The sequence below is a fragment of the Suncus etruscus genome, chromosome 15 (assembly GCF_024139225.1).
Source record: "Suncus etruscus isolate mSunEtr1 chromosome 15, mSunEtr1.pri.cur, whole genome shotgun sequence".
NCBI classification, from domain to species: Eukaryota; Metazoa; Chordata; class Mammalia; order Eulipotyphla; family Soricidae; genus Suncus; species Suncus etruscus.
Window position 1 is genome coordinate 59,369,749 of NC_064862.1, and position 27,933 is coordinate 59,397,681.

General features: G+C 46.9%; 1 protein-coding gene across 1 annotated transcript; it reads left to right on the top strand.

Annotated features, from left to right (window-relative positions):
• Positions 1-101: 101 nt before the first annotated feature.
• LOC126029880 (cardiotrophin-2-like) lies at positions 102-26,647 on the top strand. Its single transcript, XM_049788128.1, has 6 exons — positions 102-204; positions 448-564; positions 19,069-19,130; positions 19,302-19,455; positions 23,437-23,573; positions 26,189-26,647. The coding sequence occupies exons 1-6, from the start codon at positions 102-104 to the stop codon at positions 26,645-26,647; spliced, it is 1,032 nt and encodes a 343-aa protein (XP_049644085.1).
• The last annotated feature ends 1,286 nt before the right edge of the window (positions 26,648-27,933 follow it).

Consider the following 27,933-nt stretch of genomic DNA (forward strand, 5'->3'; position numbering starts at 1 on the left):
CCGACCTCCTTCCCAGGCACTCACACGCCCTCCTGTCCACAACCCTCCGCGTGTGTGGTACCTGACGGGAGTCGCAGTCCGTCTGCCGCCTTACCGCTGCCATGTCTACTTGTCAGGAACAATGGAAAGGTGCACCGGCACGAGGACTACAAGCAAGATGGCTGAAGAGGGGCGTCCACCTGACTAAGGAGTCGCTCTTCGGAGGTGCGATGGGAACAGTAGTTTTCCAGCTTCCTAAAGGGCCTTACGTGCGACACATAGCCAGGAGGTTAGGGAGACTACCATCAAAAAATAAAAAATGGCAGGCTACCTATGGCTTTTTCCCTGGAGCCTCATTCTATCACTTTGGGCGCCTTACCCGCCTGGAATATCAAATCCTCTCCTCCGTCCCGGTGTGCGCGGGGCCTGACGGGAATTGAAGTTTTCCGGGCTCCCCTCTGGTATCAGCGAGCGAGACAATGGAAGGGAAGAGGGGCGGGGGCAATCTTCAAAGATGGCGGCTGAAGGAGAAGTGCGATGGTTTCATGGGACTTGTAGTCCATGCGGTGGGGTTGCTCTCTGCAGGTACTGGGGCAAGAACTACAACTGACATGTCCGGCTGTCATGAGCCCTTGACCCAGTGCATGCTGGGAGATGTAGTCTCTTCCTGAAATCTGTTGGAAAAAAAAATACTTGGGCTGTTGAAATTCGCATCACTGATACACGCCGACTTGCAAGCCAGAAGAAACCTAGAATCTCTTCCCTCCTCGCTCCACCGGATCGACTGCCGGGAAATGTAGTCCTACGCCCACACTCGTGGAAGGGGAGAATTTTTTGTCATCCTTTAGAGATCGCGATGGGCAAGAGAGAAAGACGTCTGGGAGATCCGGGTGTACTTAAATTTTCACCTCCCTGCGTAGCGGGATGCTATTTCAGAGGACAGCACTGAAAGAAAAGCTTCAATAGTATAGTAGTCGGTGTATAGCCAGGGAGGTGTGGCTGCAGAGCCAGGAGTAAGCCATGAGCATTCCGACTGTGAAGCAAACAAAAAGCCAACAAACAAAAACAAATTCCTAAATCTGTGATATCACCCTTCTGGGGCCGGGGGATAGAAACCCACGATTTAGTGACATTCCACCGAGAGGTAAAGATTACATATGGCTTCAGAGGTTTTTCCTTGTATAAATGGGAAGATTCGAATTCTGAGGTTTGGGAACAGGCACAGCGAGGCGTGCGGAAGGTTCTGCGTTCAGGGGTCACTTCTTTGAAGCTCGGGAGACCCACCTATGTGCTGCTGGTGATCGGAATTGGGTGCAAGGCAAGCGCCTTATCCAGTATACCATCTTATTACTTCAGCCCACACTTAGGAATATGAAAATAATGTTCACAAATGTAGCGTGAAAGAAAGATTAGGCCCTGGCCTCGGACGCGTGTGTTAGTAATTCCTCATTTGCGCTTCATCACAGTTCATCATAGAGGTTCCCGAATCCCTGTGTTCGCGGAGCTTACCCTGTGAGAACAAATGTAAAGGCATGTTACCTGCATCTTGAACCTCACACCGCTCCACAGCCCTTACTAGCGGCTCCTTCTCTTCGGTCTTGGAGTGTCCATTCTGAGTATGGCTCCCAGGGGGCGCCCGTTCTCCGTTTAACTAAAGACCCTACCTGCCGCTCAAATTCCACAACAGCTTTCCAGTCTGCTCGGAAAGATCCTGCAAACACCCAAACCCAAGCAAAACAGAACTGCCTGTGTACCTTCTCCATCTTTCCTCCCTGCCTAGAAAAATCAATTTCCACAGCACACTGCTGTGAAGTCCCAAGTCCCAGTCCCAAGGGTTGGCACCAGCTTCCATGAAGTGAGGTTCCAGGATTATAAGGAAATAGTGGGTTGAGTCCAGGGCATGGTCGGTTTATGTACTAAGACTTAGCTTTGCCACAGCCCCTTCCCCCCATAGTTTCTTCAGGACGTCTCGAGAACTGTTTTGTCCACCTATTTTCCTTTACTTTCCTCTAAATACCAATAGGTGCCCCAAATCAAAGAAATATACGAATAAAGCAATATAAGGATTAGTGTGTGTAGGTTACTGTATGTTTTGTTTGTTTTATTTATTTTTTATTTTTTGGTTTTCTTTTTGACCAAACCTCGGGAGTTCTCAGGCTCTGTGCTCAGGAATGTGGTGCCAGAAATCAAACCTGGGTTAAGAACTCTCCTGCCCAGTTTGCTGTTTGTTTTATGTTGTATAGAAGACATCCAAGAAATAAATGTTTAGCTAGAGAATTGATAGTCTGTGGAAAGTGGAAAGAGATGATTTAAGGATAATTCATTTGGGAGCCGGAGACAGGGCGTTTGCCTTGCACGTGACTAACCCAGGACAGACCGGATTTGATTCCCAGAATCCCATATGGTCCCCTAAGCCTGCCAGGGGCGATTTCTGATCATAGAGCCAGGAGTAACCCCCTTGAGTTTTATTGTGTGTGGCCCAAAAACAAAAAATAATTTTCTTAATTTGAATTGCCTGCATGCAGGTGTCAGCAAAGAAAGCTTTGCTGATGAGGGCCCTGTATTCACTCTTGTCTGCCATCTCTGGAGGAAAAGAATCCACAGATTTTCGCTCTAGCTTCCTCTTCCCTTCACACATCCCCTTTGTAATGTAAAGACCCATTTAGGCTTGATTAGCACTAGATAAATACTGTACATGCAGGATAGTAAGGGTGCTCAATCCACGAGGCTGGGAGCCCCTGAGCTCATGCTTTTCTCTATGTCTGTCTTGTGTTTTTGTTTTGTTTTGGTTTTTTGGTTTTGGGGTCACACTCGACAGTGCTCAGGAGTTACTTCTGACTCTGTGCTCAGAAATCAAATGATGAGATGAAACAAAATGCTCCATGTCACCCTGACTTTGACATAGGATCTGTACAAAAACCATGATCTCTAACTACAGAAACCTGACTGCGACAACCATGATTGTTAAGAACTTTTACTGGGCCCGGAGAGATAGCACAGTGGCGTTTGCCTTGCAAGCAGCCGATCCAGGACCAAAGGTGGTTGGTTCGAATCCCGGTGTCCCATATGGTCCCCCGTGCCTGCCAGGAGCTATTTCTGAGCAGACAGCCAGGGGTAACCCCTGAGCAACGCTGGGTGTGGCCCAAAAACAAAAAACAAAAAAAAAAGAACTTTTACTGGGACCACAGAGAAAGACTGCGATTAGACAATTTAGTATGCCTGGAGCCTGTAGTTGGTCTTATGCCAGGATGCTTCATGGGTAAGGTCTCCCTGTTTTTAGGCCAAATGTTTTTCCTTTTTATTTCCCCCATATTTTGCTGTGCCTATGCAATAACAAAACAAAACAAAAACTGCCACACACACATTTTTTAATCTCTTATCTTTTAAATTGGGGCTCCTGCCTTTTCCATAGAATCTTGGGACACGAATTACTTTATTTTACCACATATTTCCACATTTCTTCTAAAAACTAAGAAGAAAGGATCAAAGAAAGGCTGAGAGTCAGGGGCCAAGTGGTTTTAGATGAATTGACGGGGAAATAAATAAGGATAGAACTAAATATCCAAGCCAAAGTCAATGATAATAGAATCAAGGGACCTAAACTTGAACAATCTAAACTTAATGGAGCCTGTTATACTGGCAGGCCAGGGGCAAAGGATGGTGGTATAAGATGCACTCTGGGACCATTGGTGAAGAGAGGTTGACACTGGTGGTGGGAAGAGCCCTGACTCATTGTATAACTCAAATTCAACTATGAAGGATTCTGTTGATCACAATTGTTTCAATAAAGTAAAGTTAAAAAAAAAAAGTTACAACACAAATAACCAGATTGCCTCCAAGGAGGGAGCTGGGGGGGCCTGAGAACAGACAGTGGAACTTGAGAGATGCCTTTGGACCCTTCTGAAATGTGAACCTGTGCCAAGGGCTGTGTTTCCTTTGTGAGAAATTTACACACAAGCTAGAAGCTTCTACTGCTTAAATCTGGTGAGTTGAGAATCACTACAACTAGACTGAAAAAAGCATCTCCTGAAAGCCAAGTCTCATGTATATGATTCCTGGCTTCTTCCAAGATGAGCAAAAGCTCCGAAACATATTTGATCTATTACCCCCTTCAAAAAATCATTCAACACACCCTTTGAAATCTACCTGCTTCTTTGGGAGCTATATTCTGTGATATTCAATGACTATTTCTGGATCGGGGACTGCTCCTGGTAGTACTCTGAAGGCCATTTAACAGTCTCCCACATGCAAAGCATATGCTCAGCATATGTTCCCTTTGGCCTGAAATCTACTTCCTTTCTTCCTCCTTCCTTCCCTTTTTTTCTCTCTCCCTTCCTCATTTACTTCCTTCTTCCCCTCTCCCTCCCTTTCTTCTTAGTTTCTCCCTTCTTTTCTTCCTCCTTCATTTTTCTTCCTTCTATCCTGCCTCTTTTTTTTTTTTTTTTTTTTTTTTTTTTTTGGTTTTTGGGTCATACCCGGCAGCATCAGGGGTTACTTCTGGCTCCAGGCTCAGAAATCGCTTCTGGCAAGCTCGGGGTACTATATGGGATGCCAGGATTCGAACCACCATCCTTCTGCATTCGAGGCAAACGCTCTACCTTCATGCTATTTCTCCAGCCCAGAACTCAGCATTTCTTTTTTGTTTGTTTGTTTTTTGTTTTTTGGGCCATACCCGGTGGTGCTCAGGGGTTACTCCTGGCTGTCAGCTCAGAAATAGCTCCTGGCAGGCACGGGGGACCATATGGGACACCGGGATTCAAACCAACCACCTTTGGTCCTGGATCGGCTGCTTGCAAGGCAAACACCACTGTGCTATCTCTCTGGGCCCAGAACCCAGCATTTCATATAGATCCCCAACCTGCCAAAAATAATTCTTGGGTGCAAAACCAGGAGTAAGCCCTGAGCAGAGTCAGGCATGGTCCAAAAACAACCCCAAAAAGAGGTAATACAATGAATTTAATTTACATAAATTTAATTTATTTATTTATTTTTTTTTTCCCTGCCCCAAATTTAATTTATTGACATTAACTATTATCCAAATTCAAAATAAACACAGGAGGCTGAGAAAATGCTCAAAGAACTGAAAATGCAGGCCAGAATACTACTCAGCTGTTAGGAAAAATCAAGTCATAAAATTTGTTTATACATGGATGGATATGGAGACTATTGTGCCAGGTGAAATAAGGGAGAGATAGAATAATCTCATTCATGTTTGGAATACAAGTAAAATAAAAGATAGCGTGGGGGCCAGAGAGATAGCTTGGAGGTAAGGCGTTTGCCTTGCATGCAGAAGGACGATGGTTCGAAACCCGGCATCCCATATGGTCCCCCGAGCCTTCCGGGAGTGATTTCTGAGCATATAGCCAGGAATAACCCCTGGGCGCTGCCAGGTGTGATTCCCCCTCCTCAAAAGAAAGAAAAAGAAAGAAAGAAAGAAGGAAGGAAGGAAGGAAGGAAGGAAGGGAGGGAGGGAGGGAGGGAGGGAGGGAGGGAGGGAGGGAGGGAGGGAGGGAGGGAGGGAGGGAGAGAGAGAGAGAGAGAGAGAGAGAGAGAAAGAAAGAAAGAAAGAAAGAAAGAAAGAAAGAAAGAAAGAAAGAAAGAAAGAAAGAAAGAAAGAAAGAAAGAAAGAAAGAAAGAAAGAAAGAAAGAAAGAAAGAAAGAAAGAAAGAAAGAAAGAAAGAAAGAAAGAAAGAAAGAAAGAAAGAAAAAAGATCGCATGGTAATAATATCCAGGGATAATAGAGACGAGGACCAGAAAGACCAGTCTATGATAGCACAAATAGTGGAAGGGAATAGGGTAGAGAAGGGACCACTATGACAATGACAGTTGAAACTGATCACTCTGGGCAGGAGCAATAGCACAGCTGTGAGGCATTTGCCTTGCATGCAGCCAATCCAAGACTGACCTTGGTTTGATCCCCGGAGTCCCATATGATCTCCCCAAGCCAGGAACGATTTCTGAGCGTATAGCCAGTAGTAACCCTGAGCATCACAGGGTGTGGCTCAAAGACTCAAAATGGGGAAGGAAAGAAGGAAGGAAGGAAGGAAGGAAGGAAGGAAGGAAGGAAGGAAGGAAGGAAGGAAGGAAGGAAGGAAGGAAGGAAGGAAGGAAGGAAGGAAGGAAGGAAGGAAGGAAGGAAGGAAGGAGGGAGGGAGGGAGGGAAGGAGGGAGGGAAGGAGGGAGGGAAGGAAGGAGGGAGGGAAGGAGGGAGGGAGGGAGGGAGGGAGGAAGGAAGGAAGGAAGGAGGGAGGGAAGGAGGGAGGGAAGGAGGGAGGGAGGAAGGAAGGCCCGGAGAGATAGCACAGCGGCGTTTGCCTTGCAAGCAGCCAATCCAGGACCTAAGGTGGTTGGTTCGAATCCCGGTGTCCCATATGGTACCCCGTGCCTGCCAGGAGCTATTTCTGAGCAGACAACCATGAGTTAAGACCTGAGCACCGCGGGTGTGACCCAAAAACAAAAAACAAAAAAAAACAAAAGAAAGAAAGAAAGAAAAAGAATGAAGTGATAGGTATGGTACCCTTTCATTCACAATACTGTAAACACAGTGTCTAAAAGAGAAAAAATAAGGATGAAAGAGAGAAAAAGAAAGAATAGTTAAATGTCTGCCCCAGAAGCAGGCGGGGAGGAAAATTGGAGACATTCGTGGCAGAAAATATTTACGGGTAAAAGATACATTGTAAAACTGAAACTCAATCATGAACAACTTTGTAATCACAGTGTTTAAAAGGGAGAAAGTGTTTTAAATGCCAGTAGGACCAGAGAGATAGTACAATAAGTAGTTTGTACTGTTCATGTCTGATCCTGGGTTCAATCCCTAGCACCCATTATGGTCCCCAGAGTTAGCCAGAAGTAATTCCTGAATGCAACGCAAGGAATAATCTCTGAGCACAAAAACAAACAAAAACAAAAAACTAAGAAAGTACAATTTTTTGTGTGTGGTGTTTGGGTCACACCCGGCAGTGCTCAGTGGTTATTCCTGGCTCCATGCTCAGAAATTGCTCCTGGCAGGCACGGGGGACCATATGGGACACCAGGATGCGAACCGATGACCTTCTGCATGAAAGGCAAACGCCTTACCTCCATGCTATCTCTCCGGCCCCACAAAAACAAAAAACTAAGAAGAAAAATTGCACAGTTCTTCCACCAAGCTCCCCAAAAAGGTAATAGCCACTGATACTAGCTAACCAGGTAGTCTGGTCCAGCCTGATCCCTCTGTGACCTTCTCAGAAAGGGATGGGGGCAGATTCTTCTTTCTATATGAACTACAGCAGTGAATACCACACCCTACTGACATACACCCTTCAACAGAAAATGACTAGGTCTGTGACTTAAACTTATCTAACTTCAAGCCCCTAAAATTTGATTTAAACCTATAAACCCTGAACCATATGGCTGCATCTGGAGCCCACAACACCATAATATTTCATAGTAGTGTCAGCCCATAAAAAATCTGATAGGAGGGCCGGAGAGATAGCATGGAGGTAAGGCGTTTGCCTCTCATGCAGGAGGTCATCGGTTCGAATCCCGGCGTCCCATATATGGTCCTCCCGTGCCTGCCAGGAGCAATTTCTGAGCCTGGAGCCAGGAATAACCCCTGAGCACTGCCGGGTGTGACCCAAAAACCACAAAAAAAAAAAAAAAAAATCTGATAGGAAAGTTACAATCAACACAGAAAACTCAACAAGCACCAACAACAGCCCAGTAAATCTGTAGACACTGACTGTAGTAACACCATGGAGAGCTAGAACAATCATTTCAAACTGACCTGTTATGATCATTCCATTTGCCTTGGTATTGTAATAAGCAATAGGAAGTAAATTTGTTTGTGCCTGCATGGAGGCAGGCTTGAGTGGTGGGTGGAAGATTGGGGACACTGGTGAAAGGAAGGACACACTAGTGCTGGGATTGGTGTTTGAACATTTAATGCTTAAAACAAATGTATTATGAACAAATTGGTAAATCATGGTGTTACCAAAAATATTAGAAAAAAGCAAAACAGGGCCAGAGACCTAAGAGTAATTGAATATAGCCCCTAACCACCAAAAAGTAGGAGATATTTGTCAAATCCAAATCCATCATGATCCTTCATATCTCCTTTTAGTGATGGAGGTCTGTTTCCCAGTATTATTCCATATCTGTCTCTCTATAGTTGGCTGAGATTAAAATCCAAACCAACTCTTCATACGTGGCTCCAATGTGTTCCTCTTGCCTTATAACTGGACCTAGGGACCTGCTCTTTCAGTAATGAAATTCAGTGAAGACATGTAGATTCACTGGGATGTGGCCCTCAAGCTGTGACTTCTAGCTTCTCTGCACTTTTAGCTTTTTTTGCCTTCTCTCATGAAGGCAGATGTTGAGAAAGACTCGGTGGCCAAGCCTCTAGGAAAGGACTGATAGCCACATTAGCTGACAACCAGAAAATGACTGAGGCCTTCATGACCTCAACCATTGAGGATCCAAACTCTGCTGTCTCTCTGAGAGGGAGCCCCAGAGCCAGAGTCTGTGTGCCAGGTGGCTGTAGCTCTGACCCTGGACTCCTTGTAAGAAGTCCTTACGATCATAGTCTCAGAGGCTAAAAGAACAAACAGTGTTTTAGCTGTTTGCTTTTGGGGTGCTCAGGGTTACTCCTGGCTCAGGAACCACTCTTGGCAGTACTTGGAAGATCATAAGGGTTGCTGGGGATTAAACCTGGGTAAGCTGTGTGCAAGGTCAATGTTTACTTACTATACTATCTCTCCCCACCCATAAATAATATTTGAAGCCAACAGATTTTGGGAAAGTTTGTCACACAATAGAAAACTAATCTTATTAATTAGTCTCCTAGATTTCTTTGTTTCTTTGGGCCACACACACAATGCTCTGGACTTACTTTGGCTCTGTGCTCAGGGATCACTCCTTACAGGCTCAGAGGACAATATGGGGTGTCAGTGATCTAATTCACTGCACTATCATTCTGAATTCTCCTGATGTCTTTAATCTACCACTATTTTCCTACCTCTTTTGTATGGTCTGATTTAGTGTGGAAAACAGTTGGTTCTCAAAGAGAGACCCAGAATCCCCTGCAAGCCCCTATACAACTATGCAAATTATAGAAATACATATTAATTATAGAGTTCTGGATGGTTGTGTATGGTGGTGAGATGGATGGTGAGGCCTTTCTCTGCCAGCCAGGGCCACCTGCCTGCAACCCCCTCAGCTGTCAGGTCTGAGTGTTCAAGGTAGTAGTGAAGAAATGATCCACAGGCAATCAAGTTCAGGAGACATGAAGCTTTATTAATAATAAGGCCTTAGCCACCTTGTGTGGCTCCTAAGATTAAACCTTTTAAGCAGGCTACTTCAGCCACCCAGCATCTCAACCTTTTTCCAAATCCTCCATCCTGCCAACCTCTCCTGCTGCTTCTCATTGAATTTCCCTCTCCATCTCTGAGGCAATTCTTTGTTCCCTTCCAGATGTGGGCAGGTCTGGCCAGGTAAAATTAGTATTTTGCCCTGGAAGGGGATGACAGCAAATGTCCAAGCTCACTGAAACCTATTCAATCTTGGAGGCAGGCACCAGGAACTGGTTTATCCTTTTTTTTTTTTTGGTTTTTGGGCTACACCCAGCGGTGCTCAGGGGTTACTCCTGGCTGTCTGCTCAGAAATAGCTCCTGGCAGGCACGGGGGACCATATGGGACACCGGGATTCGAACCAACCACCTTTCGTCCTGGATCGGCTGCTTGCAAGGCAAATACCGCTGTGCTATCTCTCCGGGCCCGGTTTATCCTTTTTTATGTCTTTTTCTTTTCTTTCCTTTTTTTTTTTGGAAGGCTCAAAGGACCATTTTGGATTCTGGAAATCGAATTCAGGTTTGTCCTGGGTCGGCCTCGTGGAAGACAAATGCCCTACCAATGTGCTATCTCCCTGGCTCAGGTTTATCTTTTTTTAATGTTTTATTGAAGAAACATTAATTTATAGCTTTATATAGGTTTCAGGCACATGCATTATAATTTTAACACATATTGAAGAAACATTGCAGCTTTATATCAGCTTTAGTTAGAGTGTATTATAGTTTGACACCTGTACATATTCTGATTTACTCTTCCCTACATCATTTGTCCTCTTAACCTGGATTTACACACCTCCCCTCCTCTTTGCTTCTTGTCACCAGAACTATACTCAAGTTGTTGAGGAATGTTTTGATTTTGGTTCTTCACTTGCTTTAGTTCTCAGCTTCCAGGCATGGCTGAAATCACAATGTATTAGGGATTGGTATTTCTTTCTTGCCTTTTTGTTTTGTTTTGGAGCCATAATCAGTGATGTTCAGGGGTTACTTCTGGCTCTGCACTTAGGAATTACTCATGGCAGTGATTGGGAGACTATATGGGATACCAGGGATCAAACTAGGGTTGACCCAGTATAAAGCAAACACCCTCCCCACAGTGCTATTGTTCTGGCCCCTTGAAATTGGTATTTCCTTTTTGTTTTGCTCTTTGTGTGTGTGTGTGTGTGTGGTTTTTGGGTCACACCCAGCAGTGCTCAGGGGAAACCCCTAGCTGCATGATCAGAAATTGCACCTGGCAGGCACGGGGGACCATATGGGAAGGCGGATTCGAACTGATGACCTACTGCATGAAAGGCAAACGCCTTACCTCCATGCTATCTCTCCGGCCCCGGTATTTCCTTTTTTTTTTTTTTTTTTTTTGGTTTTGGGGGTCACACTTGATGGCACTCAGGAGTTACTCCTGGCTCTGCACTCAGAAGTTGCTTTTGGCAGGCTCTGGGGAATATATGGATGCTGGGTTTTGAACTGGGGTTCGTCTTGTATTGGCTGCATGCAAGGCAAACGCCCTACCGCTGTGTTATCTCTCCAGCCCCTGGAATTGATATTTCTTTCTTTCTTTTTTTTTTTTTTTGTTTTTGGGTCACACCCGGCGCTGCTCAGGGGTTACTCCTGGCTCTATGCTCAGAAATCACTCCTGGTAGGCTCAGGAGACCATATGGGATGCCAGGATTCAAACTACTGACCTTCTGCATGCAAGGCAAACACTTTACCTCCATACTACCTCTCCAGTTCCTGGAATTAGTATTTCTAAGAACTTCTCATTCGTCCACATTCAAATCTGGAAACAAATCTGGAGTGAGTTTCTCCAAGGTAAGTTGAGATTCTAAGAGTCGAACCACCGTCCTCCTGCATCTAAGGCAAATGCCTTACCGCTGTGCTATCTCTCTGGCAAGACAATATAATTCTATGTATAGGAAAATCAGTTCAATAGGGGCCGGAGAGATAGCATGGAGGTAAGGCATTTGCCTTTCATGCAGAAGGTCATTGGTTCAAATGCCGGCATCCCATAAGGTTCCCCGTGCCTGCCAGGAGCGATTTTTTTTTAGTTTTTGGGTCACACCTGGCAGCGCTCAGGGGTTATTCCTGGCCCCATGCTCAGAAATCACTCCTGGCAGGCTCAGGGGACCATGTGGAATGCCAGGATTCGAACCACCGTCCTTCTGCATGTAAAGCAAATGCCTCACCTCATGCTATCTCTCCGGCTCCTAATGTAATTTTTTTTTTATTTAGGAAATTCTTGTTAGTCTGAAATGTCTAATACTCTTCATTTCACTTTGTGATACTCTTCATTTCACTTGTGTTATGAAGTTATAGATTCTTCATATTGTTGTTTTGTATTTGTTTGTTTTTTTGTGCTATACCCGGTGGCATTCAAGGGTTACTCATGGCTCTGCACTCAGAAATTGCTCCTGGCAGGCTCAGGGATGCCGAATGGGATGCCGGAAATCAAACCTGCGTTCCTCCCAGGTCAACTGCATGCAAGGCAAATGCCCTAACCTGTGCTATCACTCTGACCCAGATCAATTGGGTTCTGCAGAGATAGTGAGTAGGCTCTTGCCTTGTACTCAGTCAACCTGGGTTTGATACCATATGGTTTTCTTAGCCCTGCTAGGAGTAATCCCTGGGCACAAAGCCAGGAGTAAACCTTGAGCACTGCTGGATGTGACCCAAAACCAACAATTAAATCATCCTGAAATGAATGAAAATATCAGTGAACACATAAGCCAGTCATGTTCTATACTGTGAGAGAATATTAGTCTCTAGTCATGAGCAATATTTGGGTGCACTTACAGAGAAAAAAAATTTAAGTTGTTGAGTTTAAGCACCTTTTTTTTTTTTTTTTGGTTTTTGGGCCACACCCGTTTGACGCTCAGGGGTTACTCCTGGCTAAGCGCTCAGAAATCGCCCCTGGCTTGGGGGACCATATGGGACGCCGGGGGATCGAACTGTGGTCCGTCCTACGCTAGCGCTTGCAAGGCAGACACCTTACCTCCAGCGCCACCTTCCCGGCCCCTTAAGCACCTTTTTTATACCTTTATAGCTTATGGGTATTACACTTTGTTCCATTCTCTAGAAGGCTTAGCTTAACCCAAGCTTTTTAAAGTATTCTATATTGTTGCTTAGTAATTTTAGAGATCATTTTCACACTTAAATCTTCCAGCCTAAATTGTGGATTTAACCTACAATTTAATTTTTAATGGTGTTAGAAAGGGATCTGCCTCAGATCAAGTTCACAAGAAACAGGCTCCAGAATGGGGATTTTTGGGAGGGCCCCTGCCCGGCGGAGCTCAGGGGTTGTTCCTGGCTCTGTGCTCAGAAATCACTCATGGGGCCAGAGCTGTGGCGAAGGCAGTAGAGCATTGCATTACATGTGCTAACCTAGGACAGACAGCGGGTCGATCCCCGGCGTCCCATATGGCCCCCCAAGCCAGGGGTGATTTCTGAGCACATAGCCAAGAATAACCCGTTAGTGTCAATAGGTGTGGCTCAAAAACCAAAAAGAAAAAGAAAAAGAAAAGAAATCACTCCTGGCAGACTCAGGAGACCATACGGGATGCCAGGATTCAAATCACCGACCTTCTGCATGGAAGGCAAATGCACTACCTCCATGCTATCTCTCCAGCCCCCAGGGTTCTGGAGATGGGCTGATAGATAGAGTACTCAAGTGCAGCCTGGTTCCTGCCTGCCCCACTGTGAACCAGTCCTGTTTCCTGCTAATGGCCAGATCTACTGACCTGACAGTTTTTTTAAGTTCTGTCTGTTGGGCTATTAGTGTGAGACCAAAGGGACTGGGCACAGGGGGAGTTCAAATTTATGGGGACTCAAATTCACTGGTGGTGCTATTCATGTTCTCTCTGAGAACTCCAGAATCATTAACCCATAAGACTTGAAACCGAGCCAAATATCCCTAGGAGAGACTGGAGCAAAAGTACAGCAGGAAGGGTCTTGTCTTGCACTTAGCAAACCCAGGTTTATTTCCCTGAATCCCATATGATCCCTGAGCTATTTTTGGAGTGATTCCTGGGTGCAGAGCCAGGAATAACCCTTGAGCACTCTAGGGTGTGACCCAAAAGAAAAATAAATTCCCCCAGGAGTTATGGGGTGTAATGCTAAACAGGAAGGTCCCATGTGGCCTGCATTCTCTGATTCTGCATCTGTGTTCTGGGCAGTGTGGTCAGCCCACTGTTGAAGAGGACTTGGCTGACATCCTAAGGAGCGGAGCACTGTTCCCTTCAGCTGACCATTCAGCTGTGCCTTCCAGATGCTGAAAAGCCAGAAGCCTCTGGATTTTGTAGCAAATAGTAGCTTGTCCACCCCTGCAGGTCCTTGCTATTGATTAAAGAGACCTGTGACTAAGCTCATGCCAGCAAGGGATTGGTGCTAGTGAAGGGATCTGGGGGGACTCCAGGTGCATTTGTTACAGGGTTTAACTCAAACCTGTCTAGAGGTTTAAGTTAGACTCTTTTCCAGCTGTTCTGTATTTTATTTAATTTAAAGCTTATCCATATCCTCCCTCATTTGAAATGATTTTTTTTTGTGTGTGTGTGTGTGTTTTTTTTTTTGGGGGGGTCACACCCGGCAGTGCTCAGGGGTTACTCCTGGCTTCATGCTCAGAAATTGCTCCTGGCAGGCACGGGGAACCATATGGGACGCCGGGATTCAAATCGATGACCTTCTGCATGAAAGGCAAACGCCTTACCTCTTTGCTATCTCTCCGGCCCCTGAAATGATTTTTATTTTGATGTAAAATATAAATTCTTCTTTGTATGTAGTCTTTCTCTTCTGTTCCATTACTTACTGTTTAGTTAACCTCCATCATAGTGTTCAATTGAGCCTAGTTTAAGGTTGTTTTGTGGTTTGGTAGAGCCTTATTTATTAGATCATGCAGCACTTTGGAAGAAGTTCAGGTCACAGAGCAAGAATTCAGTAAGGGGGCCGGAGAGATAGCATGGAGGTAAGGCAATTGCCTTTCATGCAGAAGGTCATCAGTTCAAATCCCAGCGTCCCATATGGTCCCCCGTGCCTGCCAGGAGCAATTTCTGAGCCTGGAGCCAGGAATAACCCCTGAGCACTGCTGGGTGTGACCCAAAAACCACCAAAAAAAAAAAAAAAAAAGAATTCAGTAAGGAGGGGCCAGAGCGTTAGCACAGCAGTAGAGTCTTGCACGCGGCTGACCTAGGGCAGACCTGGATTCGATCCCCAGCATCCCATATGGTCCCCCGAGCCAGGAGCAATTTCTGAGTGCATAGCCAGCAGTAACCCCTGAGTATCACTAGGTGTGGCAAAAAAAAAATTCAGTAAGGAATTAGTGAATGGAAGATAGCCTCATGCTATGGGTGCACTTCCTCTGAGCTTATTTATAATTTACCATTTATTTACCTAGGGTCAGTTTTAGCAGTGCTCTGAGGACCATGTGGTGCCAGGATCAAATCTTCCCTATCCAGGGGCCAGAGAGAGAGTTTGCCTCACATGGGTTTGATCCCTGGCACTACACACACTCCTGAGTGTTCCAGGAATGATTCATGAGCATAGAGCCAGGAGTAAGCTCTTAGCACCACTGAGCCAACCATAACATTAAAATTCTTTTTTCTCTTTTGGGGTTCACATTTGGCTGTGGTCAGAGCTTACTCTTGGCTCTGTGCTCAGGAATCACTCCTGGCAGGACTCTAGAAATCAAATGGGGTACAGTTACAGAACCCTGCTTCTGTACTATCTCTCCAGTCCATTTCTCTAGGGTTTTTTGTTTTTTGTTTTGTTTTTTTTTTTTTTTTTTTTGGTTTTTGGGCCACACCCGGCAATGCTCAGGGGTTACTCCTGGCTGTCTGCTCAGAAATAGTTCCTGGCAGGCACAGGGGACCATATGGGACACCGGGATTCGAACCAACCACCTTTGGTCCTGGATCGGCTGTTTGCAAAGCAAACACCACTGTGCTATCTCTCCGGGCCCAAGGAAGTACTTTTTTTCTCCAGTTTTAAAACTAACTCCCTCGGGGCCCGGAGAGATAGCACAGCGGTATTTGCCTTGCAAGCAGCCGATTCAGGACCAAAGGTGGTTGGTTCGAATCCGGTGTCCCATATGGTCCCCTGTGCCTGCCAGGAGCTATTCTGAGCAGACAGCCAGGAGTAACCCCTGAGCACCGCTGGGTGTGGCCAAAAAAAAAAAAAAAAACTAACACCCTCAATATCTCCAATGATTGTTCCTGGCACGAAGCTCCAGCCCTCTTCATGAATCAGAACAAAGCCAGGCAAAAGCTGCTATCCCCAGAGGCTGCTAAGAGCTGGCTGAAGAGTTGAGCATGTGTGTCTCCCACTGGTCTGTGTTGTCCGGTCCTCTACCTACTCTGGGACAGATGGTGCAGATATTGGAAGAGCAAAGGCCCTAACCTGGGCTCCATCCCTGATGCTGCATGACCCCCACTGTCTCCTCATGTATAAAGTGGGGAAATCTATTTCAGGGACTTTTGCTAAGATGATATGAGTTATTACCATACAGAGAGAACTTAGAGCAAAAGTGCTCAAGAAATGTCAGTGAGGGTCCGGAGAGATAGCACAGCATAGGACATTTGCCTTGCATGCATCTGACCCGGGAGAGACCCAGTTTGATTACTGGCATCCCATATGATCCCCCGAGCCTGCCTGGAGCAATTTCTGACTGCAGAGCCAGGAGTAACCCCTGAGCACCGCTGGGAGTGACCTAACAACCTACCAATCAATCAATAAAGTTAAGAAAAAAAGAGGGCCGGAGTGATGGTGCAAGCAGTAGAATGTTTGCCTTGCATGCACTAACCTAGGCATCCCTTATGTTCCCCCAAACCAGGAGCAATTCCGAGCGCATAGTCAGGAGTAACCCCTGAGCATCACCGGGGTGTGGCCCAAAAACAAACTAAAAAAAGAAATGTCAGTGAGAAGGAAAAGGAGGTGGGGCTGAAAAAAAGGATGTAACATCTCAACACCCTCTGGACCCATGCAGAGAACTCACAAATGGTTCTGTGAACCCCCACACCAACACCCATCACACACTCTTCATGCCACCCTGTCAGGTTGTGGTGCGGACCTGCCACTTCCCAGCAGGTCAGATTCTGGGCTTGGCTTTGCATAGCCCCAATTGGACCCATCACACTCTGTCCTTTCTCCCAGCTGCCCTAAGCAGGGTGGGCAGATGACCAGTCTTTATCTGTTGTGGGAGCTTTGAATGGCTATGCAAGGTGACAGTAAGTAGGTGGGAGACACCTGAGGAGTGGAGAACCAAGGGGAGGCCTTGACCGAGCAGGCACAGGAATTGAGTTCTGAGAAAGGCTGTGCTGGGTGCAGTGACATGTCAGTGTTATTGTCATGACATGTGACATGTCAGGGCCCTGCTGCTTTTGTGACCTGGACTGTGGGCTAAGGTAGCAGGTGAGTAAAATCAAGGTTGCATAGACCTGGGGACAGGAAGGCCTTGCAGGCAGAATGCCCAGAAAGGACTTTTCTCTGGGGACTGAGAATTAAGAAAAAGCAGGGGGTTATCAGGAGGGACAAAGGAGCCCTGGATCCTCCCCCTTTCTTTATAGTTCACCAACCTCCCCTCTGAATTCGGGACATTGCTTGTCCCGAAGCCTCCCCCTATGCTTTTTAAAATTCCAATTCTGGGGTCACACACCATAGTAATTAGAGCTGATTCTAGGCACTGTGCTCAGAAGACTAGAAACATCAGAATTTGTTCCTGAGGGTCTTTCAGGTGAAGCCCTTTGAACTCGTTTCCTGACCCAGTGGGTCTGTGATCTCAGTTTCCCATTGAAGAAACAAAACAGTTTGGAAAGGGTAACTGGTCTATCAGTAACCAGGGACAAAGGAAGACTAGAAAGTGGGTCTGCTGATTCCTAAATTGCTGGGCTCCCCAGGCTCCAGTTTCTGGAGAGACCAAGCAGAGACAGGGATGAACTTCGAGGTGGGGGCAGGACAGGATGGCACTTGACCTCTAATGACCTCTGTCCTACGGGTGCCTTGGACACATAAAGCTGGCTGGGCCTTGGTTGGATGAGGACCAAATCCTCCAGCTGTGATGGACACATGGAGTCCAGAGAGAAAATCCAAATCCTAGAAGTAGGAGGTGGTGGCGTCGGGTGAGGGTGAGGCTGGCTCCAGGTACACGTCCACCTGTGAATAGCACCAGATCGAGTATCTGCCTTCCCTTCTCCTCTTCCTCTGGGCCACTCTCGAGCCTGGTCCACGCCTCAGTGCACCAGCTCAATAAACCTCATCTAATCCGCTGACATCACTGCCTGCCCAGCACCAGCCCTGTCTGCAATCCTGGCAGCCCCCAGCTCTGATTTAGGGTCTTCCATATTAGAACTCTTCTTTTCCTCTTTCATGTGTCTATTTTTTTTTTTTTGGTTCTGCTTTGATTTTTGGGTTGTACCTGGCAGTGCTCAGGAGTTACTTCTGGCTCTGTGTTCAGAAATTACTCCTGGTGGGGCTGGAGAGATAGCATGGAGGTAGGGTGTTTGCCTTGCATGCAGAAGGACAGTGGTTCGAATACCGGCACCCCATATGATCCCCCGAGCCTGCCAGGAGCAATTTCTGAGCATAGAGCCAACAGTAACCCCTGAGCACTGCCGGATGTGACCCAAAAAGCTGCTAATTGCATCAATTTGCTTTGACTTCTTAGCACTTGCCACTTTAGGATCTTTTGGTTTTGACCCCCTGCCCCTTTACTTTGTTATTGTTGAGGATGATGATGTGATGAGAGCCAGGGATTGACCCGATGTCTGGTTTGGGTACTAGCCCCACCCCGTGCACCCTCACTAGCTCAATTTTTGTGGGAACCACATAGTAGGTGATGGTGCTCATAGTGGCTTGCACCTTCCTGCAAATGTATTTTACTTAATATCTGGCATTATCTTTTGAGGTAAATATTTTGGGGGGTTCATACCTGGCAGTGCTCAGAAACTATTCCTGGGAATAGGGGGACCATGTCGTGCCAGGGATTGAACCTGGAGGTACTGCATAGTGTGCCACTGAGGCCCTGTTTACCCTCCTTAATAGTGTGTGCTCACGAAGGGCTGCTCCTCAGCAGAGGAGCAGGGTGACAGTTGTGGTTTGGAGGTGCAGCAGAGGACAGACTTCCTGGCTATAGAAGACATATTAGAGCTTGCCAGGCTCTCACTGTGTGTGTGTGTGTGTGTGTGTGTGTGTGTGTGTGTGTGTGTGTGTGTGTTTGCATGTGCACATATTCACTCTCTAATGGGACCATATGTAGTGTCAGAATTTGAACTAGGGTTGGTTGGCCTCACACAAGGCAGGCACCTTGACCTGGTTCCATCTCTCAGCTCCCATGTTGGTCAGTGCTCACTGGCTATGCACAGAAGTGAGGCTGGAGCCTGGCCATGTTATTATTTTTCCCTGTCCAGTGAGGGATCCCTGGCTATCTGCTGGGGTACAGAGCTAAGTCAATGAGCCACAACTGTACTTCCTACCATATAGGGGGGCTGTAGTCCCCATGAGGGGGGGGGAAATTGGAGCTGGTTTTATTCCAGATCCAGTTGGGTGGAAGTCAGAGATCTGGGAAGGGATAGGCCTGGCCAAGTAGACAATTCTAGAGGGCAAAAGCCCAGGGCTTGTCTCCTGGCCCTCCACCTCTACTAAGGCATTGTGGGTTCCTCTGATGATGTTTTCCGTGTGCTCTGCCATAGCAGCAGACACCCCAGCCTATCCTCCTGCTGTCAGGGACAGACTAGCCCCCCATTTGTCCACACTCCACACACTGGCCTGTCTTGTGTGCCACAGGGCTCTTCGCAGAGTCACGTCAGGTCTGTTGTGTGGGTGTGTCCAGGATCAAGGTCCTGCAGGTGGGCATCTATGTGACCAGCTCTGCGCCACGCATGGACTAGAATGAATGAATACAGAGAAGAAGGTTTGCGTGTCTGGTGTGCCACATGCCAACACAGGTGTAGATGTAGATCTGTGGATGCAGCTGGGTGTGGGGGTGTTGCCCACGCACCATCCCTCTTGTCCTCAAGAGCCAGGGCCAATGCCTAGGTCCAGCTAGGGCGGGCAGAGGCCGCCTCCAGGGAGAAACTAGATCTCAGGACGTGCGGAGCAGCAGGGAGCAGGGCGGCCCCTTTGTCCCTTATAATCCCTCCCCGCCCTTGCCCTCTCCCTCCAGCAACCAGGGTATAAGGTTGAGTTTGGGGGCCACAGAGGCCCAGGGTGTCACTTCAGTTTCCCCTTCCCTGCCTGTCCCCTGCCTCTGGGAACTTCACACAACCCTTCCCTCCTCCCTGAGCTGCCCTGGGGCTCAAGCCCTGTATAAAGCCACCTGAGGGCTGGGATAGGTGTCACAGAGCTACTGGAGACCAGAGAGGAAGACGCCAAAAGGAGAGCATGAGTAATCAGCTGGGTGAGTAGGGGCCCCGGCTGAGACCAACAATCAACATGGGTGGGTACTGCTGGGGCTCCCCTGCCCACTGCCCTGGCATCTGTCAGGTACCTACTAGAAGGCTGTGCTCATTACTCCTCCGGGATCTGTTCCTGGAGTGCCAGGTAATGAGCACTGAGGGTACAGCTGTGAAAATTTCATTCTTTTTTTTTTTTCTTCTGGTTTTTGGGTCACACCTGGCACCGCTCAGGGGTTACTCCTGGCTCTGTGCTCAGAAATCGCTCCTGGCAGGCTCGGGGGACCATATGGGATGCCGGGATTCCAACCGATGATCTTCTGCATGATAGGCAAACTCCTTACCCTCCATGCTATCTCTCTGGCCCCGAAAATTTCATTCTTTAGATACTCTGCGATCTAGAAGAAGCACAAGGGGTTAGGGTATAGGTGAGTGCAGTCAGCCAAGTTTGCTGAATGAATGAATGAATGAATGGACCTTCACAGCTGGCTTTGCTCATTAGGTGGGAATGTCTGAGAACTCAGGACAGAAAGGGAGCAAGCAATGGGGCCAGAGAGATAGCACAGTGGTAGAGTGTTTGCCTTGCTCGTGGTAGACCCAGGATGGAAGCAGTGCTAGGGCAACCATCTGAGAGGCTGGAATGGAACCCAGGTCAGCTGTGTGCAAGGCAAGTACCTTAGCCGCTGTACTGTCTCTCCAGCCCAGAAATTCCCTTCTTTTCTGAGACTCCTGTAGTTGGGGGAAACCTAACTGGGCCCTACTTTTGGCAGCAGAGAATGTTCACACAAAGTGAAGATGCTCATACGCATTCCCCCATGTAACTAGTCCTGCTTTCCAGAGTGTGCACAGGGAGGAGAATGTGCCTGGCGGATCCAAATACTCAATAAATCTTCCTGAGCAGCGGGGGGCGGGAGGCGGTTAGTGGGAAAACAAACAAACAAACAAACAAAAAAAACCTTCCTGAGCACACGTGAGGAGCCAGGGAACTAATTAACAGTGAGGTGAGGGATAGAACCGAGGTCCATCCCAGGTTGGCCATGTGCAAGGCAAATGCCTATGGTTGGGCTACCACTCCAGTCTCATTTCATCCTTTTTTAAAAAGAAACCCTTAAACCTACTGCTTCCACAGTGGCTGTGCCCATTTCCACTCCTACCCACAGAACCCCTTACTCTTCTCTTCACAGTCATTCCCCCCCCCTTTCCACAGACTTATCCACATCTCTTGTTCCTTAACATTTTGAGAAGTCATTCTAACAGGTGGGAAGTGATGATATGGTTTTGTGGTATTGATTTGCAAATCAAGCTGGAAAATCCATGATAAGCAGCATCTTTCTTTCTTTTCTTTCTTTTCTTTCTTTTCTTTTCTTTCTTTCTTTCTTTCTTTCTTTCTTTCTTTCTTTCTTTCTTTCTTTCTTTCTTTCTTTCTTTCTTTCTTTCTTTCTTTCTTTCTTTCTTTCTTTCTTTCTTTCTTTCTTTCTTTCTTTCTTTCTTTCTTTCTTTCTTTCTTTCTTTCTTTCTTTCTTTCTTTCCTTCCTTCCTTCCTTCTTTCTTTCTTTCCTTCTTTCCTTCCTCTCTCCCTCCCTCCTTTCCTTCCTCCCTTCCTCCCTCCTTCCTTCCCTTCCTCCCTCCCTCCCTCCTTCCCTCCCTCCCTCCCTCCCTCCCTCCCTCCCTCCCTCCTTCCTTCCTTCCTTCCTTCCTTCCTTCCTTCCTTCCTTCCTTCCTTCCTTCCTTCCTTCCTTCCTTCCTTCCTTCCTTCCTTCCTTTCTTTCTGTTTGTTTTTGTGGTGTTTGGGTCACAGCCGGCAGTGCTCAGGGGTTACTCCTGGCTCCACGCTCAGAAATTGCTCCTGGCAGGCACGGGGACCATATGGAACGCCAGGATTCGAACCAATGACCTTCTGAATGAAAGGCAAACGCCTTACCTCCATGCTATCTCTCGGCCTTGCATCTTTCTTTTTTTATTCTTGTTTTCAGGCCACACCTACAATACTCAGGAGTTACTTCTGGCTCTGTGATCAGGGAGTTATTAAGGGAGGATGTTGGGGACCACGTGGTGCTGGATTCTACTTTGAATCATATTTATGGCATCAATTTTTTCATCTCCTGTGTGTATGTGAGCGTACGTGTCTGTGTTGAATGTGAATGCATGTTTGTGAGTCTGTGTATGTGCGTGAATATGTGTGTGCTGTGTGTTGTGCACATGTGGCTTGGGGCAAGAGTTGTGCTTAGGGAACCATGAGTTATTGGAGATTGAACCTGGGTACATTACTTTGCTCAAGTTGCCTCTCCAATTGACAGCTCAATTTCTTTGATTTTTAACATATTTATTTATTTGTTTGTTTGTTTTTGGGTCACACCTGGCGATGCTCAGGGGTTATTCCTGGCTCTGTGCTCAGAAATCACTCCTGCGGGCCGGAGAGATAGCATGGAGGTAAGGCGTTTGCCTATCATGCAGATGGACAGTGGTTCGAATCCCAGCATCCCATATGATCCCCTGTGCCTGCCAAAAAAAAAAAAAAAATTACTCCTGGCAGGATTGGATCGGGAACTATATGGGATGCTGGGTTTTGAACTACCATTTGTCCTGTATCAGCTGCATGGAAGGCAAATGCCCTACCACTGTGCTATCTCTCTGGCCCCAACTTTTTTGTTTTGTTTTTTGGGGCCACACCCAGTGATGCTCAGGGGTTACTCCTGGCTATGCGCTCAGAAATCGCTCCTGACTTGGGGATCATATGGAACACCGGGGGACTGAACCTCGGTCCATCTTAGGCTAGCACTTGCAAGGCAGATGCCTTACCTCTAGCACCACTGCTCTAGCCCCAACTTTTTTTAAACACTTTTAATTGAAAATTTATGGGGCCAAAGAGCTAGCATGGATGTAAGGCATTTGCCTTGCATGCAAAAGGATGGTGGTTCGAATCCCGGCATCCCATATGATCCCCCAACTGTGCCAGGGGCAATTTCTGAGCCTTGAGCCAGGAGTAACCCCTGAGCACTGCTGGGTGTGACCCGAAAACCAAAAACAAACAAACAAACAATTAATGGGACCAGAAAGATAGTGCAGTGGTAGGGTGTTTGTCTTGCATGCGGCTGACCCAGGACTGGCCTAGATTCAATCCCGGCATCCCATATGGTTCTCTAAAGCCAGGAGTGATTTCTGAGTGCAGATCCAGGAGTAACCCCTGAGCATCAGTGAGTGTGGCCCAAAAATCAAAAAGAAAATAACAATTTAGGGACCATAAAGATAATCCAAAAGTCTGAGCACAAGCTTGACATGCAATAGACTGAGTGTGAATATCACCAGCACCTCAATTTTTTTTCCAAGACAACTATTCTCCCTGAACACAAAGCTGGGAGTAGCCCTTGAGCAGTGATGAAAGTGTTAAGCAGGAAGTTGAATATATGGGTCTGGAGAAAAACTTTCTGGACTAAATTAATCTAGGGATCAGAGTGGTAGAACAGTGGGTACAGTGATAGTACACTTACCTTGCACTGGGAAAACACAGATTTGATCCCCAGGAACCTATATACCCCCAATCCTGCCTGGAGTGATATCTGAAAACAGAATTAGGAGTAAGCCCTGAGCACTGCTGGTATAGCCAAAAATCAAAACATAACAAAATATAATCTAGTTCACAGCAATTCTGCCCTGGCTTGGAGCTACCATGTTTATAGTCCATGAGATATCTGAGTACAGAGTGTAACAGGCTGGGTCAAGGACTTGGTGCTGACCTTGGACCTCTGATTTCTTTTGCCAGTCCCTTTCTGTCTGCTGACCCTGCTGCTGTCACCCCTGAGTCTGGAGGCCCCCATTTCTCCTGCTGAGCCCATCAGTCAAGCCTACAACTTGGCCCTCTACATGCAGAAGAACACATCAACATTACTACAGACATATGTGAGTGGCAACAGGGGAGAGGAGTCCTGTATTCCAGGTTCAGCCCTGGATAGGGAAAGCAGAGCAAGGGCAGGAGAAGATCCCTCAATGGCTCCTCAATGGCTACAGGAGACACAGACACACAAATGATGACTGGGTGACCAAGGGCAATCCTTTCTTTTCTCATAATCTCACTATCCTCATCTTCCAAAAAAAAAAAACAATCGTGGGGACCCTCTGAGAGATAGTACGAGGGGAAGGAGCTGGCCCTGAGGGCTGGAGTACAGCATTTGCCTTGCATGTAGCCAGAAACCTGGACTTGAATCGTGGAATCCCATATGGTCCCTTGTGCACTGCCAGAGTAATTCCTGAGTAAAGAGCTAGGAGTAACCCGTGGGCATCACCGGGGTTAGCCACACTTTGCATGTGGCTAACACTCAAACCTGAATACCACCAAGAGTGATCCCTGAACACTGAGTTAGGAGTAAGCCCTGAGCACCATGTGATCATCTTTTCTGCTGTTGTTTAATTTTGTTTTATTTAGCCATACCTGGTGGTGCTCAGGGTTTACTCCTAGTTCTTTGCTCAAGAATTACTCCTGATGGGCACCAGAGATGATATGAGGATGCTGGGGATCGAACCCTGGAGGGCCACACACAAGACAAGCACTGTACCCACTGTGCTATTGCTCTAGCCCCCAGTCTATACCCTTTAATTGACTACAAATTCAAACTGGCAGCTTGCTGCCTGGGTCTGGCCCACCATTTATTTTGTGTCCTAAAATGCTTGTTCAAATTTGGAATATTGCCAGAAATGGACCCATAGCTATTGGCCAAACTTCCTCCCTCCCATCCGCAGCCTCATCCTGCCTATCCCCAAAGTGACACAATTGCCTGACTCCTGGAAGCTTTGGAGTCTGTTTTCTTCCACCAGTTTAGATCTCAGGCCCTTATGAAGTTCCTAAATTGAATTTCTAGTTCCATATCTGCCATCATTTTCTGGGTATCCTTGGACACCCTGCACCTTAATTTGTAAAAAGGGTGAGGAACTAGGCAATGATCTATCATTTGGGGTTTTTTTTTGTCTGTACCTTGAAACCTTGATTCTCTGAGTTGGGACTGAAGAGAGGATAAGGCACTTGCCTTGTATGAAGCCCACCTGATTTCGACCCCTGGCATCCCATATTGTCTCAAGCTTCACCAGGAGTGATGATCCCTGAGTCTAGAGATAGGAGTGAGTCCTGAAGTACTTGACAGGTGTGTACCCCACCCCCACCAAAAAAAAAGATTCTCTTGGTCTAGGTTCGTGGAATTGTGAGAATTTAGGCAGGCACTCAACTAAACTTAGTATTCACTATAACAAATTGATAAACATATACAAATAAATGTTATAAATAAATTATATAGAAATGTAATACAGCCTGAGAATTTATTGTTAATAATTTATTTAGGTTATAAATATAATAATGTAACAGCCTTCATAATAAAATAGTGGTTTATCAGGAACTGGAGTGATAGTACAGTGAAAAGGATATTTACCTTGCATACAACTGATGCTGGTTTTATCCTCAGCATCCCATATGGTTCCCCAAGCACTGCAGGATGTTACTCCTGAATGCAGAGCCAGCCAGGAGTAATCCCTGAACATTGTTATATTTGGCCCCAAACTAAAGTGGTTTATCATTCCCTTATTTTATCATTTCCTTATTCTATACCAGGTGCAGACTACTTGCTTTATATATGTTGTTGTGGTGTTTTGTTTTTGGTTTTTGGGTCACACCCGGTGGTGCTCAGGAGTTACTCCTGGCTCTGCACCCAGCTCGGGGAACCATATGGGATGCCAGGTCCATCCCGGGTTGTCGCATGCAAGGCAAACATCCTACCACCTACCACTCAGTTAAGTACTCTTTATTTTTTTTTGGGGGGGGGGGTCACACTCAGCAGCGCTCAGAAGTTACTCCTGTCTCCATGCTCAGAAATTGCCCACGGCAGGCTTGGGGGACTATATGGGATGCTGGGATTCGAATCACCGTCCTTCTCCTTGCAAGGCAAACGCCTTACCGCTGTGCTATCTCTCAGGCTCCTCAGTTAAGTACTCTTAACTCTGCACTCAGGAAAGCTAAGTGGTCCCTGCCAGTGATCAGGAAACCAAATACAAGTCTGCTACCTGAAAAGCAAATGCTGGACTATTGCTCTGGTCCCGTATATTCCTTCTGACAATATTTTTAATTCTGCCATATGGGAGTCATTGATGCCATGATTCAAAGTCCTGCAATATATACATGGAGTAGGCTGAGTCAGAATCCAACAGAGCCCAGTCTTCCTACCTCATCTTAGGGGTAGGAATGGCAACTATCCTTAGGAAGATTTCAATCTCAAAAAGACCAGATGTGGGGCCGGAGAGATGGCATGGAGGTATGCATGCCTTGCATGCAGAAGGACGGTGGTGTGGTTTGAATCCCACCATCCCATATGGTCCCCCAAACCTGCCAGGAACAATTTCTGAGCCTAGAGCCAGGTATAACCCCTCAGCACTGCCAGGTGTGGACCCTCCCCCAAAAAGAGACCAGATGTAAATTCAGGGGGGAGCCCCAGTAACCCTTCTGTGCTCACTCTTGTCTCTGTTTGCTCATGCAGCTCCAGTACCAGGGCAGCCCTTTTAGTGAACCTGGCTTCTCAGCCCCTGAGCTCCAGCTTCGCAGCCTGCCTCCTGCTACCGTCTCCTTCAAGACCTGGCATGCCCTGGATGATGGGGAGCGGCTGGGCCGTGCCCAAGGAGCCTTCCTGGCTTTGAGCCAGCACCTTCAGCTTGTGGGGGATGACCAAAGCGACCTGAACCCTGGCAGTCCTGTCCTTCTGGCTCAGCTTGGTGCTGCAAGACTCAGGGCCCAAGGCCTGTTGGGGAACATGGCTGCCATCATGAATGCCCTCGGCCTGCCCATCCCCCCAGAAGAAGATACTCTTGGGGTTATCTCCTTTGGGGCTTCAGCTTTCGAAAGGAAATGCCGAGGCTACATAGTGACCAGAGAATATGGCCATTGGACAGATAGAGCTGTCAGGGACTTGGCTCTGCTCAAAGCCAAATACCCTGGATAGGGAGTTTAAACTTTTTTTTTTTTTTTTTGGTTTTTGGTTTTTGGGCCACACCCGGTGGTGCTCATGGGTTACTCCTGACTGTATACTCAGAAATAGCTCCTGGCAGGCACAGGGGACTATATGGGACACCGGGATTCGAACCAACCACCTTAGGTCCTGGATCAGCTGATTGCAAGGCAAACACCGCTGTGCTATCTCTCTGGGCCTGAGTTTAAACTTTCTGTGAGGCAAAACTTCCTCTCACTGTGGACCTGCTACTTGGCTGGGAGACTTGGCTTGCTTAATAGACAGAGATGGTTTGCTGTGTATTTGGAATAGTTCGCTATTGCCTGGGCCTTCCTGCCTCAGTCCTAAGACTCCTGTACAGCCTGGTGAGGCCTCTGGGTATCATTGCATGGATAATAATCCAGTGACACTGGGTGCTTTTTTTTTTTTTTTGGGGGGGGGTCACACCCAACAGTGCTCAGGAGTTACTCCTGGCTCTATGCTCAAAAATCACTCCTGGCAGGCTAAGGGGACCATATGAAATGCCAGGATTCAAACCACTGTCCTTCTGCATGCAAGGCAAATACCTTTCCCCCATGCTATTTCTCTGGACAGTTGTTCTCCTGAATTCAATCTCTCTAAGACCATCTTTTTGTAATTTGAGGGCAACCAAGGACTTCTTTTGTCTACCTCACTTTCTGTTTTAGGAGCACAGGTGGCCCTCCTTTCTTGCTGGGTTCTGTTCTCTTTCACCTGACTGGCCACTGCTGCAGCTTCCATTGTTAAGGGGTTTTACTTCTTGATGAGAAGCTCGGTTCTTGACAAAGTGCTCAGATCACATCTGCTTCTGGCTCAGGACAGGGTTGACAGAGGGCGATCTTGCCACAGCTCTCATTAACCTATTTCTTCTTCTTTTTCTTTTTTTTTCTTTTTTTTCTTTGGTTTTTGAGTCACACCTGGCAGCACTCAGGGGTTACTCCTGGCTCTACACTCAGAAATTGCTCCTGGCAGGCTCGGGGGACCATATAGGATGCCAGGATTCAAACCACCAACCTTCTGAATGCAAGACGAATGCCTTACCTCCATGCTATCTCTCCGGCCCCTATTTCTTCTTTCCTTCCTTTCTTTGTTTTACTTATTTATTTTTGTTTGTTTGTTTTAGGCTACTCCCAGTGAATCTCAGGAGTTAATCCTAGCCCTGCACTTAGCAGTTAGTCCTGGTGATGTTCAGGGCTGCCATGTGTAGTACTGGGGATCAAACCCTGTTCAGAAAAGTGCAAGGCAAAGACCTTCTCCCCTAT

Coding starts and splice junctions, on each gene's coding strand:
- LOC126029880 (XM_049788128.1), top strand. CDS start 102: ATGTCTACTTGTCAGGAACAATGGAAAGGTGCACCGGCACGAGGACTA. Junction 565..19,068: donor GGTGGGGTTGCTCTCTGCAG/GTACTGGGGCAA, acceptor TGTGTGCCACAG/GGCTCTTCGCAGAGTCACGT. Junction 23,574..26,188: donor CAACATTACTACAGACATAT/GTGAGTGGCAAC, acceptor TTGCTCATGCAG/CTCCAGTACCAGGGCAGCCC.